Consider the following 14,851-nt stretch of genomic DNA (forward strand, 5'->3'; position numbering starts at 1 on the left):
CCATCGTATGGCGTCCTAACTTTTTTCAAGTGGGCACAAAAGTCTGCACGAATTACGGAAAGTGATGCATCTGTGTCTACTAGTGCCTCTGTCTGTATACCTTCAACATACACCAATAAAACATTTGATGGGCGGTCTGGAGGAGTTTGACGCAGTTCGAAAGATGCAGCTTTCCCTCCCGAAGATGCACTGTTTAGTTTTCCAGTTGGCGGTCGGGAATCGAAGTAGAACGTCGAAGGGGAGAGGAGGAACGCCGCATCGGTGAAGGTGAGCGGCGACGGGAGAAACGGGAACTGCCAACTCAGGCAAAGTTCTGCGCAGACGGCGACCGGCGTGTGCTGTTCTGATACTGTCGGGGATAGGGTGGTCCAGTTGGGTAGAAGTCGTCCCGTTCATAGTCACCGTAGCCTCGTCTTTCGTCTTCTTGACGGCGTCGGCAATACCTTAAAATATGACCACGGATGCCGCAATAAAAGCAAGTCGGTCGTGTAGTGCGCCAGGTGTTGTAAGGCTGGGAAGATGGTCGCGGTGCGAGCGAGTTGAGCGAGCCATGCACATCGGGCACTGGTAGCTGCATTGGGCTGTGCTGGGGTGCAGGTGTCCTAGCAGCAACTTGAGCATAAGTTGACATGGCCACAGGATAAGAACTCGGAACAGGTGTGACAGTCATCGAAGCCAGGCTTTGGTGGGGCGCTGGCGTCGTTGCAGCACCGTGAGCATAACTTGGCATGGGCACGGGATCTGAGCACGGAACTGGTGTGCCTGTGATCAAGGCCAGTCCCTCCCTCACGACGTCGTGTAAACTAGCAGCAGGTGGCGTCGTTCGAATATCAAGGTGGCGAGGTGAAGCCTGTGCATGAAGTTCCTCGCGGATGATAGAGCGGATCAATGAACACAGCTCTGTGGTGTCGTGACTCGAGCTGAGATCAGGCATATCAGGTTGCATCCGAGTGGTTTGAAGCTCCTCGAGGCGCTGACAGGTAGCTACAACATCGGCGACGGTCTGGGGATTCTGCACCACAAGCGCGTTAAAAGCGACCGTCGCAATGCCTTTCAGCAGCTGGCGCACGCGGTCGTTTTCCGCCATATGGTTGTCGATGCGGCGGCAAAGGGCGAGAACATCTTCAATGTAAGAAGTGTAAGACTCGCCAGGGCGTTGAAAACATGCACCAAGCCTTTTCTTGGCAATATCCGAGCGCACTGACGGGTTGGCGAAAATCTGGCGGAGCTGGCGCATAAAGGCGGGCCATGTCAAAAAATCGGTAGCGTGGTTTAAAAACCACGTTTTTGCGACGCTGCTCAAGTAGAAAGCAATGTGGGTGAGTTTTGCAGGCTCATCCCAGTTGTTGATGGCACTCACGCGGCCATACTCCTCGAGCCAGTCTTCCACGCTGGGCTGGTCGGCTTGCGACATTACCGCACCCAGGACGTTTAAGCGGCGGCCTGAACGGAGCTCCAGGGATGTGTTGTAGAAGACGCTAGGGTTGTGCGAGAGCGCGAGAGGACGCGGGAATCAGGCAGCACTCTCCACCACTTGTAAGATGGCGTCCAGTACCCTCAAGACTCTTCTTTATTGTCTCGAGTATGTGCCCCACAACCTAAACTGGAGTGGTGATGATGAGTATGTACAGATGAAAAGATGGAACGAGTAATGATGCTCACAATATATATATATGAGATATAACAGACAGTAATGCCAAGGAATGTACACGGGAAGTTATTAGAACCAATGGAATGTAAATAAGAAGAAAGAAGAAAGAAAAGTGGATGAAAAAATTACCAGCTGTGAGCAGGTAATTTTTTCATCCACTTTTCTTTCTTCTTTCTTCTTATTTACATTCCATTGGTTCTAATAACTTCCCCTGTACATTCCTTGGCATTACTGTCTGTTATATCTCATTAATATTGTGTTAAAACACGGAAATACGAGCCCTTAGGTATACACTTCTCTTCCTTATTATATATATATATATATATATATATATATATATATATATATATATATATATATATATATATATATATATATATATATATATATATATATATATATATATATATATATATATATATATTAGTTATAAACTTCGAGAATAGTGCAGTATAGGAAACAAAACAATAAAATATTTATTTAATCCTAACAGTTTCGGCTGGTGGACCAGCCTTCTTCGGAGGATGTAAGTGAAATGATACAAGTTCCCGTAGCAGAGGGTCACCCTCACAGTTTAAAGACCCTCCAAAAAAAGAGAGAGAGAAAAAGACAAGCGGGCGAACGAGGTAGCAACAGACAACAAGAAGCAGAAGAAGGAGAGGAACTAGAAAGGAGCGACGGAGAGCCGCCGGAAACGAGCGGGTAATTCTGGCATTGTTGCTGCGTATAGGTAAGACGCGCCGCCAGCGGAGGCGACCAAGAAAAACGGAAAAATGTGGAACATGTTGCCGCTTACTCGCATCTCACACATGGATCGAGTTTAAGTTCACGTGGTTCGGCGGCTGGCCCGTGGCATCGGGCCACACACACACACACACACAAGAAGCATACGACCCGCTCCAGCTTTCGGAATATAATGGCCACGTTGGAAAGCTAATGTGCCCTCTCCCCCTCCCTCCACCTGCCCTCTCTTGCAGAAAAATGTACAACCAGTCATACTGAAAATAAATAAATGGGTATTCTTGTAAAGGATGAAAATATATAAAAATAAATAATACTAAAAAGTACTCAGAAATGAAAATAAAGTTTAATAATACTAACACAATCCGTTCGGTTTACGTAGCATCGAATTCGTTTAGTTTCGCTATATTGACTAACTTGCGTGTGCGACTTCACGTATGTATAAATAAATTAATTGAGTAATTCAATTTCTGTGTTTCACGAAACGTCGCGGAGACACGTCAGTCGCCCAGGGCTCTCGTTGATTCCGTGGGTAAGTGATCTGAATTTCTTTATAAAGTATGACTCCCGCTGTTCGCGCTCCCGTGTGTTCTGGAAGCCGGATTGTAGGAGTATGACACTTACGCGTTCGAAAGAGTGACCAGGAAGATTGATATGTTTGGAGAACGGCAAATTGGGGAGGCCCTTTACGTGTGCCCTGTGGTTGTTGAAACGCAAACGGAACGCGGTTTCCGTGTGTCCAATATATTCCTGTTTGCACACCTCGCAGCGAATTTTGTATACCACATTGGCTGAGTCACAGTTAAGGTCGTCTTTAATTTTGTACACATAGTCTGAACAGGAGGCTTCGGCCGTATCTGTGGTCACCATGTGTGTGCACACCCTGCAGCGAGGTTTCCCGCACGGTCTACAGCCCTGATGGTGGTCGGATTTGTGTGTTTTCGCCCTGACCAGTAAGTCTCTCAGGTTTTTATTTCTTCGGTAAACCACCTTGGGCGGAGTCTGAAAAATGGCAGAGAGGCGACTACTCTGTTTAAGTATGTTGAAGTGGCGGTTTAGTATAGAATTCACCCGAGGGGCGGCGGCGCAGTATGTGAGGATTAAATTTGCCCCTGAAGTTATATCATCTTTATTCCCACCTTTTTCTCCCATTGTTGATTCTCGGTCCAAAGAGCGAGCGCGCTCAATTGCATTGTCAATTATTTTTTCGGGGTACTTTTGACGCAAGAAGGCTGTTCTCAATTCCTGTGCGTGGGTGTCAAATTGCGTGATTTCAGAGCAAATTCTTCTGTATCTGTGGGCTTGAGAGTAAGGAACACCTGTTTTGCAGTGATGGGGGTGACTGCTATGGAAATGCAGATACTGTTGGCGGTCTGTTGGTTTTTTATACAGGGAAGTAGATATGGTGGTGCCACTGAGTGATACAGTGACATCCAGAAAGTGAACACTCTTCTGCGAATACGTGTGCGTGAATGTTATCGAAGGATGCACGGAGTTGAAACCGGAAATGAATTTGGAAAGATTATGTTCACTATCGGCCCACACGAAGAATATATCATCGAGGAAGCGTCGGTAAAATATAGGTTTGATTGGAGAATTTTCGAGGAAAGGAATCTCTAAAGAGGCCATGAAAATATTTGCGTAATTTGGGGCCATTTTGGTTCCCATGGCAGTTCCGTTTACTTGCAGATAATGATTTTGGTCGAATTCAAAGTTATTATGTTTAAGTACCAGATTTAGGAGCACCTCTAAAGCGCTTTCGTCGAATTCACTCGTCGATTTACTTTTTCCATAGGCGGCGACTGTGGCGGCGATTCCTTCGGTGTGGGGAATGTTTGTGTACAGTGATGAGACATCCATGGTGACCAAATAGCAATCTAGAGGTACCACAAGTTTTGAGACTTCAAAACTTGTGGTACCTCTAGATTGCTATTTGGTCACCATGGATGTCTCATCACTGTACACAAACATTCCCCACACCGAAGGAATCGCCGCCACAGTCGCCGCCTATGGAAAAAGTAAATCGACGAGTGAATTCGACGAAAGCGCTTTAGAGGTGCTCCTAAATCTGGTACTTAAACATAATAACTTTGAATTCGACCAAAATCATTATCTGCAAGTAAACGGAACTGCCATGGGAACCAAAATGGCCCCAAATTACGCAAATATTTTCATGGCCTCTTTAGAGATTCCTTTCCTCGAAAATTCTCCAATCAAACCTATATTTTTACCGACGCTTCCTCGATGATATATTCTTCGTGTGGGCCGATAGTGAACATAATCTTTCCAAATTCATTTCCGGTTTCAACTCCGTGCATCCTTCGATAACATTCACGCACACGTATTCGCAGAAGAGTGTTCACTTTCTGGATGTCACTGTATCACTCAGTGGCACCACCATATCTACTTCCCTGTATAAAAAACCAACAGACCGCCAACAGTATCTGCATTTCCATAGCAGTCACCCCCATCACTGCAAAACAGGTGTTCCTTACTCTCAAGCCCACAGATACAGAAGAATTTGCTCTGAAATCACGCAATTTGACACCCACGCACAGGAATTGAGAACAGCCTTCTTGCGTCAAAAGTACCCCGAAAAAATAATTGACAATGCAATTGAGCGCGCTCGCTCTTTGGACCGAGAATCAACAATGGGAGAAAAAGGTGGGAATAAAGATGATATAACTTCAGGGGCAAATTTAATCCTCACATACTGCGCCGCCGCCCCTCGGGTGAATTCTATACTAAACCGCCACTTCAACATACTTAAACAGAGTAGTCGCCTCTCTGCCATTTTTCAGACTCCGCCCAAGGTGGTTTACCGAAGAAATAAAAACCTGAGAGACTTACTGGTCAGGGCGAAAACACACAAATCCGACCACCATCAGGTCTGTAGACCGTGCGGGAAACCTCGCTGCAGGGTGTGCACACACATGGTGACCACAGATACGGCCGAAGCCTCCTGTTCAGACTATGTGTACAAAATTAAAGACGACCTTAACTGTGACTCAGCCAATGTGGTATACAAAATTCGCTGCGAGGTGTGCAAACAGGAATATATTGGACACACGGAAACCGCGTTCCGTTTGCGTTTCAACAACCACAGGGCACACGTAAAGGGCCTCCCCAATTTGCCGTTCTCCAAACATATCAATCTTCCTGGTCACTCTTTCGAACGCGTAAGTGTCATACTCCTACAATCCGGCTTCCAGAACACACGGGAGCGCGAACAGCGGGAGTCATACTTTATAAAGAAATTCAGATCACTTACCCACGGAATCAACGAGAGCCCTGGGCGACTGACGTGTCTCCGCGACGTTTCGTGAAACACAGAAATTGAATTACTCAATTAATTTATTTATACATACGTGAAGTCGCACACGCAAGTTAGTCAATATAGCGAAACTAAACGAATTCGATGCTACGTAAACCGAACGGATTGTGTTAGTATTATTAAACTTTATTTTCATTTCTGAGTACTTTTTAGTATTATTTATTTTTATATATTTTCATCCTTTACAAGAATACCCATTTATTTATTTTCAGTATGACTGGTTGTACATTTTTCTGCAAGAGAGGGCAGGTGGAGGGAGGGGGAGAGGGCACATTAGCTTTCCAACGTGGCCATTATATTCCGAAAGCTGGAGCGGGTCGTATGCTTCTTGTGTGTGTGTGTGTGTGTGGCCCGATGCCACGGGCCAGCCGCCGAACCACGTGAACTTAAACTCGATCCATGTGTGAGATGCGAGTAAGCGGCAACATGTTCCACATTTTTCCGTTTTTCTTGGTCGCCTCCGCTGGCGGCGCGTCTTACCTATACGCAGCAACAATGCCAGAATTACCCGCTCGTTTCCGGCGGCTCTCCGTCGCTCCTTTCTAGTTCCTCTCCTTCTTCTGCTTCTTGTTGTCTGTTGCTACCTCGTTCGCCCGCTTGTCTTTTTCTCTCTCTCTTTTTTTGGATGGTCTTTAAACTGTGAGGGTGACCCTCTGCTACGGGAACTTGTATCATTTCACTTACATCCTCCGAAGAAGGCTGGTCCACCAGCCGAAACTGTTAGGATTAAATAAATATTTTATTGTTTTGTTTCCTATACTGCACTATTCTCGAAGTTTATAACTTTTATTACGGTAGCCGGAAGAAACTCTGATCATCTATTTCATCTATATATATATATATATATATATATATATATATATATATATATATATATATATATATATATATATATATATATATATATATATATATATATATATATATATATATATATATATATATATACCGAAAGCCGGGGATACCGAGATGCAAACCCGATACCTACAGTTCGATTTCCCCAAATGGAAGACATTTCTTAAATACATCAAAAGAAATAGGTGCATTTAAATATTTCTTCTATAAATTTATTTCATGTTTGTAAACAGCGATATGCGCTGTCGACACACTGAGGTGCTTTTAGCGATGTTCGAAATCTCTTTACCGCTCTCTAGGATCACGTGACAACTGTGACAGCAGCTGCGAAGCGGCTTGCAAGAATCGGGGAGCCTTCCGAAGCCTCACGAAAAAAATAATCCTTCAGACTGGCCCTGTTTTTAGCTTATCCGAACAAAAGTTTTTTAATAGCATAAGCATGGACGAGTGCGATTTAGCAGTCACAAACATCTTATTTTGTGTGATGCTTGAGATATGAGTTCTATATACGTATGTTTTAATCGCATGATTCCTGAAGAATGTGCCTTTACTTGTAATTTTATTTTGTTTTCTTAATTGTCGATTTTCCCATTTCATAAATTTCATTAATTACATCTACTCTATCCATCGATTCCCATCACTTAGCTAGGGTGTTCCAAGCGTTCTTTGTTTACCATCATCATCATTATCTCTATTGCCATTACCTTTACAGAGCGTGCGCCGCTCGACCACTGAAGACGAAGACAGTGAGTGTGAGGCTGGGTAAGACAAGCTCCTGAAGTCTTTCCGCTTGCGTGCAAATACCAGAAAGGTAAGCATATCGTTAAACTTGAGCAGCATATATAGCCATAATCAGAACGCGTTCTGTTATGGCAAACACTGAATCAGTCACAAAAGAAAACTGATAATCTCTGTGGTTGAATGGACCCTGACATGACAGTTATAGTGGTAGGGAAATCCGACTGAGATTTTCACACACAGCCTTCCGCATTTGGCGGAATTTATTTGCTTAATTTCATAAAATCGGGGGCATCAATGCTGGCACCAATCTTTTGCAAACTAACAGTCAAATAGAAAAATGAAAGACGGTGAATGATACAGAAGTTTTCATAAAAATAAAAAAACGCGGATAAGACGGAGAAGTATTGAAAAAATGAATAATTTATTAATGCGTTGATAGTGAAGCATGAGCAATATTATGTTGACAGATGAAAGCAGCTGGGTGGTTCCACTCGGTATGTATGTTAAATAATAAAGGAAAACGTAATGACCATAAAGAAAATGCTTGCATCATTTTCTACTGTGATAGACATGATACGAAGTAAACGTAATTGCGGCAGCAGTTCATGTTTCATATAACGCCGCTGTAACGAAGTGAGAAATAAACAAAGGCGTGAGTTGTAGCTTATGGTTCTCAGGTTGGACATTAAAGTTGGTTCCTCCTCCTCCAGGTTTGAATATTATGGCACTTATTTCATTTACCCTGTAAAGTCAGTACCTGAGTGTCTACTTATGAGTGTGCAAGCACAAAACAATTTAATAAAATTCAGGGGCGTAAGCAGATATTTTTTTAAGGTGGTAGAGGAGGCACCACTTATCTTGAGTGAGAGCCTGACAGATAGATGTGGTTGGGTGTCATTTTGGGCTGTATATTGTCACGGCGTCGAGACGTGAACCAGGAGAGCAGACTGTATGGTAACTTGTGGCTGTATGGTATGAAACTTGTGGCTGGTAAAAGGTAACTCACATTACAGCGATAACCACTGGCGCTGATAGCGGTGAACAGAGCGTCAGCCGTCGATCGACTGACAAGCGGGGAAGCGCGTCTGCATTTATACATTGGCCGTCAAATATTCTAGCGTTATCACTAGCAGTCACGTAAGTTCCAAAATTATCTACAATGGTCGGCGCGGTTTGCGCTGAACATTACTTGCAGTGCAGCGGGGTGATAACAAAACTCGATGAATAAATGTGGGAATATACCATGGCAAAAAAATATTTCGAGGAGGGGGGGGGGGGGCACAGGTTCGGTAGGCTACTTCCTGGCTACGCCATAACAGAAGCGAAGGATGCTCACTCTGCTGTGCATTGAGTCAATGAAATGTGTTAATGGTAAGTATGTATTTGAGTCACTTCAGGTATTTTTATATCGTGCTTAGCAACGGCTATCAGTATTTATTTTATTGTTGTAGGCTACAATAAGCAATTCTCATCACTATAGTTACATATATTTTCTTAGGGATAAAGACTTGTCTCAGCAAGTGGATCTCTGCCAGCTGGCGCCCTCTTGCACATGAAAACTTTCTGATTTTATCGCCTGGTATTTTGCATTTTCTACAGGGTTTTTTTTTCATTCTTGGCACGCATTGTGTGGCTGTAATATACCACCAGTCGTTCGACCTCAATTTAGGTGACCTATACAGCTCAATATATTGTGTATTCTATAATACAGGCAGTCTCGTCTACTCTTCCATCGCCTATGCATGTGCCGTGGCTAACACCCTTGCCTTTCTGGTTATAAAAACATTCATTACATCTGACATTGAGGTCTCATTACATGCACCCGTATAATGAGACGAGACGTCGTCGGAAATTCTTGACAGTATTGAATAACGAAAATTGGCAATACGAAAAATGTTTGTTGTGCTTTTTCCCCGTATGTGACAGTACAGTCAACGATTTTCCTTGCAACTGAAAGTAGGCTGGAAAGAACATTAAATTCTTTTCTGCCTATAATTAGGTTTTACTTCCTAAATGTGGGGGTGCCGGGCACGTGACCATCAAACAGCCTTTATATGCCCCAAAGGGGCTCATTTGTTTAGTGTGTGCATGGTCTTTGGTTCAGCAAGTTCCAGATGGGACGCGAACACAAGTGTACACATGAGTGAATCACAATCTCGTTCTTATTTTCACGTACGTACACATTCAGCCATATAGACCGCATATATTAGCATCCCTGAAATATTTTCACAGATCCCTCACAGCTAAGCATTTAAGGGCATCATTCTGAGCAATCTTCTTCGATGCTTTGTTGCAGGGCCAAGTTATGGCAGAGACGCCTCAGGCAGCACTGAAAGAAGCCAAGCGACAAAGCAACTTGAGTGTGAACCCAAAGTATACGGTCACCTGGCACGGCTTCTTAAACATTGGTGAAGTAGTGAGTGTCGTCATTCTATCGTTCTATAGTCGAAGAAAACAGCATGCAATCTGTACGAGCTAACGCAACTGAGTTGGCCGACTCAAACGAGCTAATACGCTGAAGGGTGACCGCTTCGAACACGCGTAAATAATATCTATTCTGTCGTTCATGCTGTAGAATGATGTTCATCCCGAGTCACCTTAAAAATTTTCTTTGGTTACAATGAGTTATTGAGCGATACAACTTGAACAAAATGTAATGAAAACTAATACTTTGTAGCTCCAGGTTTGTAAAAACACTCTGGAGTCCCCTACTACTGTGCGCGTCATAATTGTACCATAGTTTTAGCACGTAAATCTCAAGAATTCAAAACTTTGTTGGGACACGCTATTCGTCATAATGATGCCTCTTCACTCGTTTTGTTGTTGTGCTTAAAAAAGTGTTCAGAATGCATTCTTTTGTACACCCAAAACAAATTTGAAAATTTTTTTTTCTTACTCCTACGTGAGGCAATCTTTTACGTCCAATTTTCCACCGTTGCACTGTTAGGTGGGCGCTGGTTTTATGGGGATGAAAAAGGGTTGAACCCTAATCTTCTCCCACTAAAAAAAAGTCGGTCAAGTCCAAAAGAAACCATGCTTCGCAATGTAGGCAACACTGAAAATTAAACGATGAGATGCTGCTCACGACGTCTGACATTTGGCCTCTCCCTTTCAGATATGCAGATATTCAATAAAAGGTTATTGGGATGCACACAGTGGTTCTCAGCGGTCATAACCATAAAACTGTACTTTAAACAAAGGGAAACAAGTCAGAATGTTTTGAAGCTGTGGGGCAGGCGTGGCACCACTCGTAGATGATTACGGAGGAGTGGGAGGGGGGGGGGTCATCTGTCTTTCTTCCTCACTTCCTTTTTTTTTATTATAAAATAATAGTTGGGGTTTAACGTACCAAAACCACCATATGATTATGAGAAGCCGTAATGGGGGAGCTCCGGAAATTTCGACCAGCTGGGGTTCTTTAACGTGCACTTAACTGTAAGCACATAGTCTCGAGCATTTTGGCCTCCACCTAACATGCAGCTGCCACAGCCCGATTTCGAACCCGCTACCTGCGGGTCAGCAGGGAAGCCTTTGGGTGCACGTTAAAGAACCCCAAGTGGTCTAAATTTCCGGAGCCCTCCACCACGGCGTCTCTCATAATCATACAGTGGTTTTGGGACGTTAAACCCCACATATCAATCAATCAATCAATCAATCAGCAGTGAAGCACCATAACCATTAGACCACCGTGGCGCTCCCGCCCCTTTTTTTTTTCGCATGCTTATGGCCCACCTGTCTTCCTTACCCGACAGATGTCGAGTGCTCGTTTAGATTCAAATCCACATGCGAAGTTACCGGAGCAATGCTTAACGTTGCAGAGTGAATTGTCTAAGCGACGGACTTGACCGAGCTGCCGGACCGAACTTCTTCGCAGGGCACGGCCATGGTGGCCCTGGTGGCCGTCATGCTGTCTTCCAACGAGACCACGGCTGCCGAGCTGATGGTGGTGTCGTCGTTCGCCTACGGCTACGTCTCGATCATGATGCTGGCGGGCGGCATTGTGTCCCCTTACACGCAAGCACTTCTGCCGCTCTCGCTATATGTGAGTCCAAAAACTACCTGACTGCCGGAATCACTCGGCGTAGTTGCCTGGATCTTAGAAACAGCACGAGAAAGGTGAACGTGTTTGCCATGGAGATCGGTCGAGGACGGTCGAGTGGTCGTTGGCCAAAAAGCAGAGAGAAAGAACAGACACACAATAACATAAAGAGCAAGAATACTCTACGGTAAAGCGCACAAAGTTAAATCAAAATATTTAATTCGGGTATGCAGGGCACTAGGCTGAATTGGAAAACAAGCTTGCTGGTTTACAGTTCGCCGTGCCGTTCTAGAGCGGACGCTCCACAATTCATCCGTTCATTCATCTCTCAATGCATCCTGCGGCTGAACACGTGTGCTGGCCGCAAGGAAGAAAGTCTAATTTGGGAATGAAGAGAACGCAATCCTGTTGCGGTGATCAGATTAGCCTGAAGAAACTTTAGACGAAATGTCAAGACTTTTTATGACGTTGATATTTTTTTTCAATTAAGCCCGCATCGAATAATAGAATTGAAGAAGTCCAATGTGCGTAACACCGTCATTGCTCTTTTACTGTGATGTTTTGTGACGATGCTTGGTGTTGCCGTTTCTGTACTCGCCGTGTGCAATGCCTGCGCACCGTTCACTTATGTGCGCTCTATACCACCGTATGGTAAAACGAACGCCGATATTCAAATTGATCTGCCGTTGTTTTTTGTGTTTTACAACTTTGCTGGGAAGTCGTACTTAGCGACGCCACTTGGACATTGTTAACAGCGTGCCTCTGGCACATTCTGTTGCATCGTCATGTTACAGTTCCTGCTGTACCACCTCATTGGCAGCGGCTTCCTCTTGCTCAGTGGCGGCTGGCTCATGGGCGTGGCCAACGGCGAATTCCTCATGCAGGTTGCCGCTGTGAGTGCGTCCGTGGAGACATCGTCATGTTTTCCAGATAGACGCTCTTGTACACTTCGGTTTCGTGCTGGTGAACCAAAGGTCGCGTGTGCGATTCCGGCCTTAGCGCATTTTCGGTGAAGGCGAAACCGTTCAGGCCCGTGTGCTGTGCGATGTCAGCGCACGTCGAAGAACACCAGATGGTCAAAGTTTTCGGAGCCCTGCACAACGACGTCTTTCGTAATCATATCGTGGTTTTGGGACGTAAGACCCCAGATATTATAACAATCTTGAATACTTAATGTGCGAGACATCAAGCAGTGTTTTTTCATGGGACGAAATTTTTCTGTCATGTTGATATGACCAACTGTGTGTGCGAAAGCGTCCAGTGTTATGCTCAACATGATCAGTGAACCTTTTATTTCAAGCACAAGTGTGACATATGGTGACTACGTGTTCAATATATCAGCTTTAGAACACAACCATTGATGCTAACATATGCAGTCTATATTGCTATCCTTTCGCAAACTTTTATTTTTTATTTATTTATTTATTTATTTATTTATTTATTTATTTATTTATTTATTTGTTTATGTATTTATTTATTTATTTATTTATTTGAAGCGTTAAAACACTTTTGGGGAAACCAACTCAGACAGTTGGCTTAAGCATGGATTTGCGTAATGTTTCATTTGGCAGTCAAGACTTGTCCTGTGTAGTTTTCCTTCCTTGTCTCTCAGTTTTTTTCTTTTTTTTCTGCACTTCTTATTATTATGCATCCATACCAACAAACCCAGCTCACTACTCTGAGATTGTTAACCGTGTAGTTGAGTATATCAGTGGAAGGAGATTGAATGGGGTCAATGTTTTTGTATATAACAGTAGCTGGCCTACAGACATAAGCCAACTAAGGCCAATGCACTTTCAGTTACTCAGTAAACTCTATATATTATTCAGACATTATGTGGTTGCAACACCTTGCACTTTAAGAGACGGTATGTATGAGCTACACCTTTCTTCCGCGAATTCCGAATGTCCAGGTATATATAACTCTCGTTAAAGAAACAACTACTTTTGTGTCCCACTACACACCGACGAGTGTACAAGAATTTCCAAAGAGAGTGCTCGTAACCCTTTGAAGATAGTCATATGCATGAAAAGAAAAAGAATACTCACACGATAGAAGTCAAAGCAGAGCTGTCAACCGTAGGTTAATTACTTTACTTGTAGGGTATTTTCAGAATTTTGAGGCACTCGTAGGGTAGTATAGGGTGGTAATACGATTTTCTTACTAGGTTTAGGGTAATTTCCACCTTCCGCTAGTCATCTGTTTTAAAAAAGTATCAACGATTGGCGTGTGATTTCTGAGGATGACATTCTTAAACAGATTCGGAAAGTAAATCGTTCTATGAATCAAATTGGAACTGTTGCAATTTGTGTTCTGCCACAGAATACAGAGCACGAAGTCACACTCGACCACATCTGGCTGCCCCGGCCGCGAGATTACAAAGGCGAGCGGATAGAGCCACCCAGAATGCACCGCGGGCCAGCGCTCTTGGAGGCTATGTATTTCCGCCGGCCTAACTGTGTCATCGCGCTGTCGCTCCCCGCACTTTCGTATAGTGTTGCAGCAGCCTAGCGGGGGGTCGCGCTCGCGGAAGGAAGCCCTGCCAAGGCATATGGCCCTGCAATCGGATGCTCGCGAAGTAATCGTGTACGGCTCGTCTGACCGAACGTGCTGCGCTGAGTTAGATACTCGTGAATAAAGCGTGTGCCCCCACCTCTCACTATCGCAAAGCCGCGTTATTCAGGACGCAATAAAGCCGAGTCGCCACCACGCCTGTTGCCAAGTGCTCGGAAGGAAGCCCTGCGCCGAGTAGGATACTCGCGAAAGAAGCGTGTGCGCCCACCTCCCACTGAACCACGACCGGCTTTATAAATTTATAAAGCCGGTCGTGCACTGAACGAACGCCCTACGCCGAGTTGGATACTCATGAAGAAAGCGTGTGCCCCACCTTTCACTGCCGAGTCTCAAAGCCGCGCCGTTCAGGATGCATTGAAGCCGAGTCGACTGACTACGCCTGATTCACCTAGGCCTGCTGCGAAAAACGCCACACCGGGGATTACTGCACTCCACTTGGTGAGTTTTTGGCGATTCTCAGCATGCTGTTATTGAAAGCGAGTTTCCGATGCTGTCGTTTTGAATAAGGCTACGAACTGTGCTCGGGCAGCAAGGACAGAAATGTAGTGGTGATACATGCGTGCGATCGTAAAATCCTTGAAAGCCTGCGCGCAAAACTTTGTCGTGCGTCACTACCACAATGTCGAAACTAAAAGTAAAGTATGCAGCCTCAAGACATTGTCTTTAGTCGAACTAATTTGAGACAAGAGAATTAAACTTATCGGATGTTTTTTTTTTTTTCGTGGCTTCACTGCAATACGGCCCCGTGTTCAGGTGAAGGCAAGTTAGACTCGCAGTTATCCTCGCCCGTTCGTGGTTGTCGCTTTTTTTTTTCGCCCCCCTGTGTTCCAAAGTGTATACTAATGAATTGTAAAGTCTTATTGCATCTTATAATCCTTGCACAAATCAGGCAGTCACATGAAGGGATGTTTATTTG

General features: G+C 44.4%; 1 protein-coding gene across 2 annotated transcripts in view; it reads left to right on the top strand.

The window, feature by feature from the left end:
* LOC142814489 (uncharacterized) overlaps positions 1-14,851 on the top strand; it is an 84,578-nt gene that overhangs the window by 48,361 nt on the left and 21,366 nt on the right. Inside the window, exons 3-6 of one of the 2 annotated variants that reach the window (XM_075893254.1) lie at positions 7,294-7,392; positions 9,619-9,738; positions 11,197-11,364; positions 12,156-12,254. In XM_075893254.1, the coding sequence (XP_075749369.1) occupies positions 9,628-9,738; positions 11,197-11,364; positions 12,156-12,254 (378 nt within the window). In that variant the 5' untranslated portion in view covers positions 7,294-7,392; positions 9,619-9,627. Of the gene's footprint in view, positions 1-7,293; positions 7,393-9,618; positions 9,739-11,196; positions 11,365-12,155; positions 12,744-14,851 lie in introns of those variants that run through there. The other variant, XM_075893253.1, reaches the window with a different exon arrangement.

Source organism: Rhipicephalus microplus, chromosome 4, assembly GCF_043290135.1.
Source record: "Rhipicephalus microplus isolate Deutch F79 chromosome 4, USDA_Rmic, whole genome shotgun sequence".
Classification (NCBI taxonomy): Eukaryota; Metazoa; Arthropoda; class Arachnida; order Ixodida; family Ixodidae; genus Rhipicephalus; species Rhipicephalus microplus.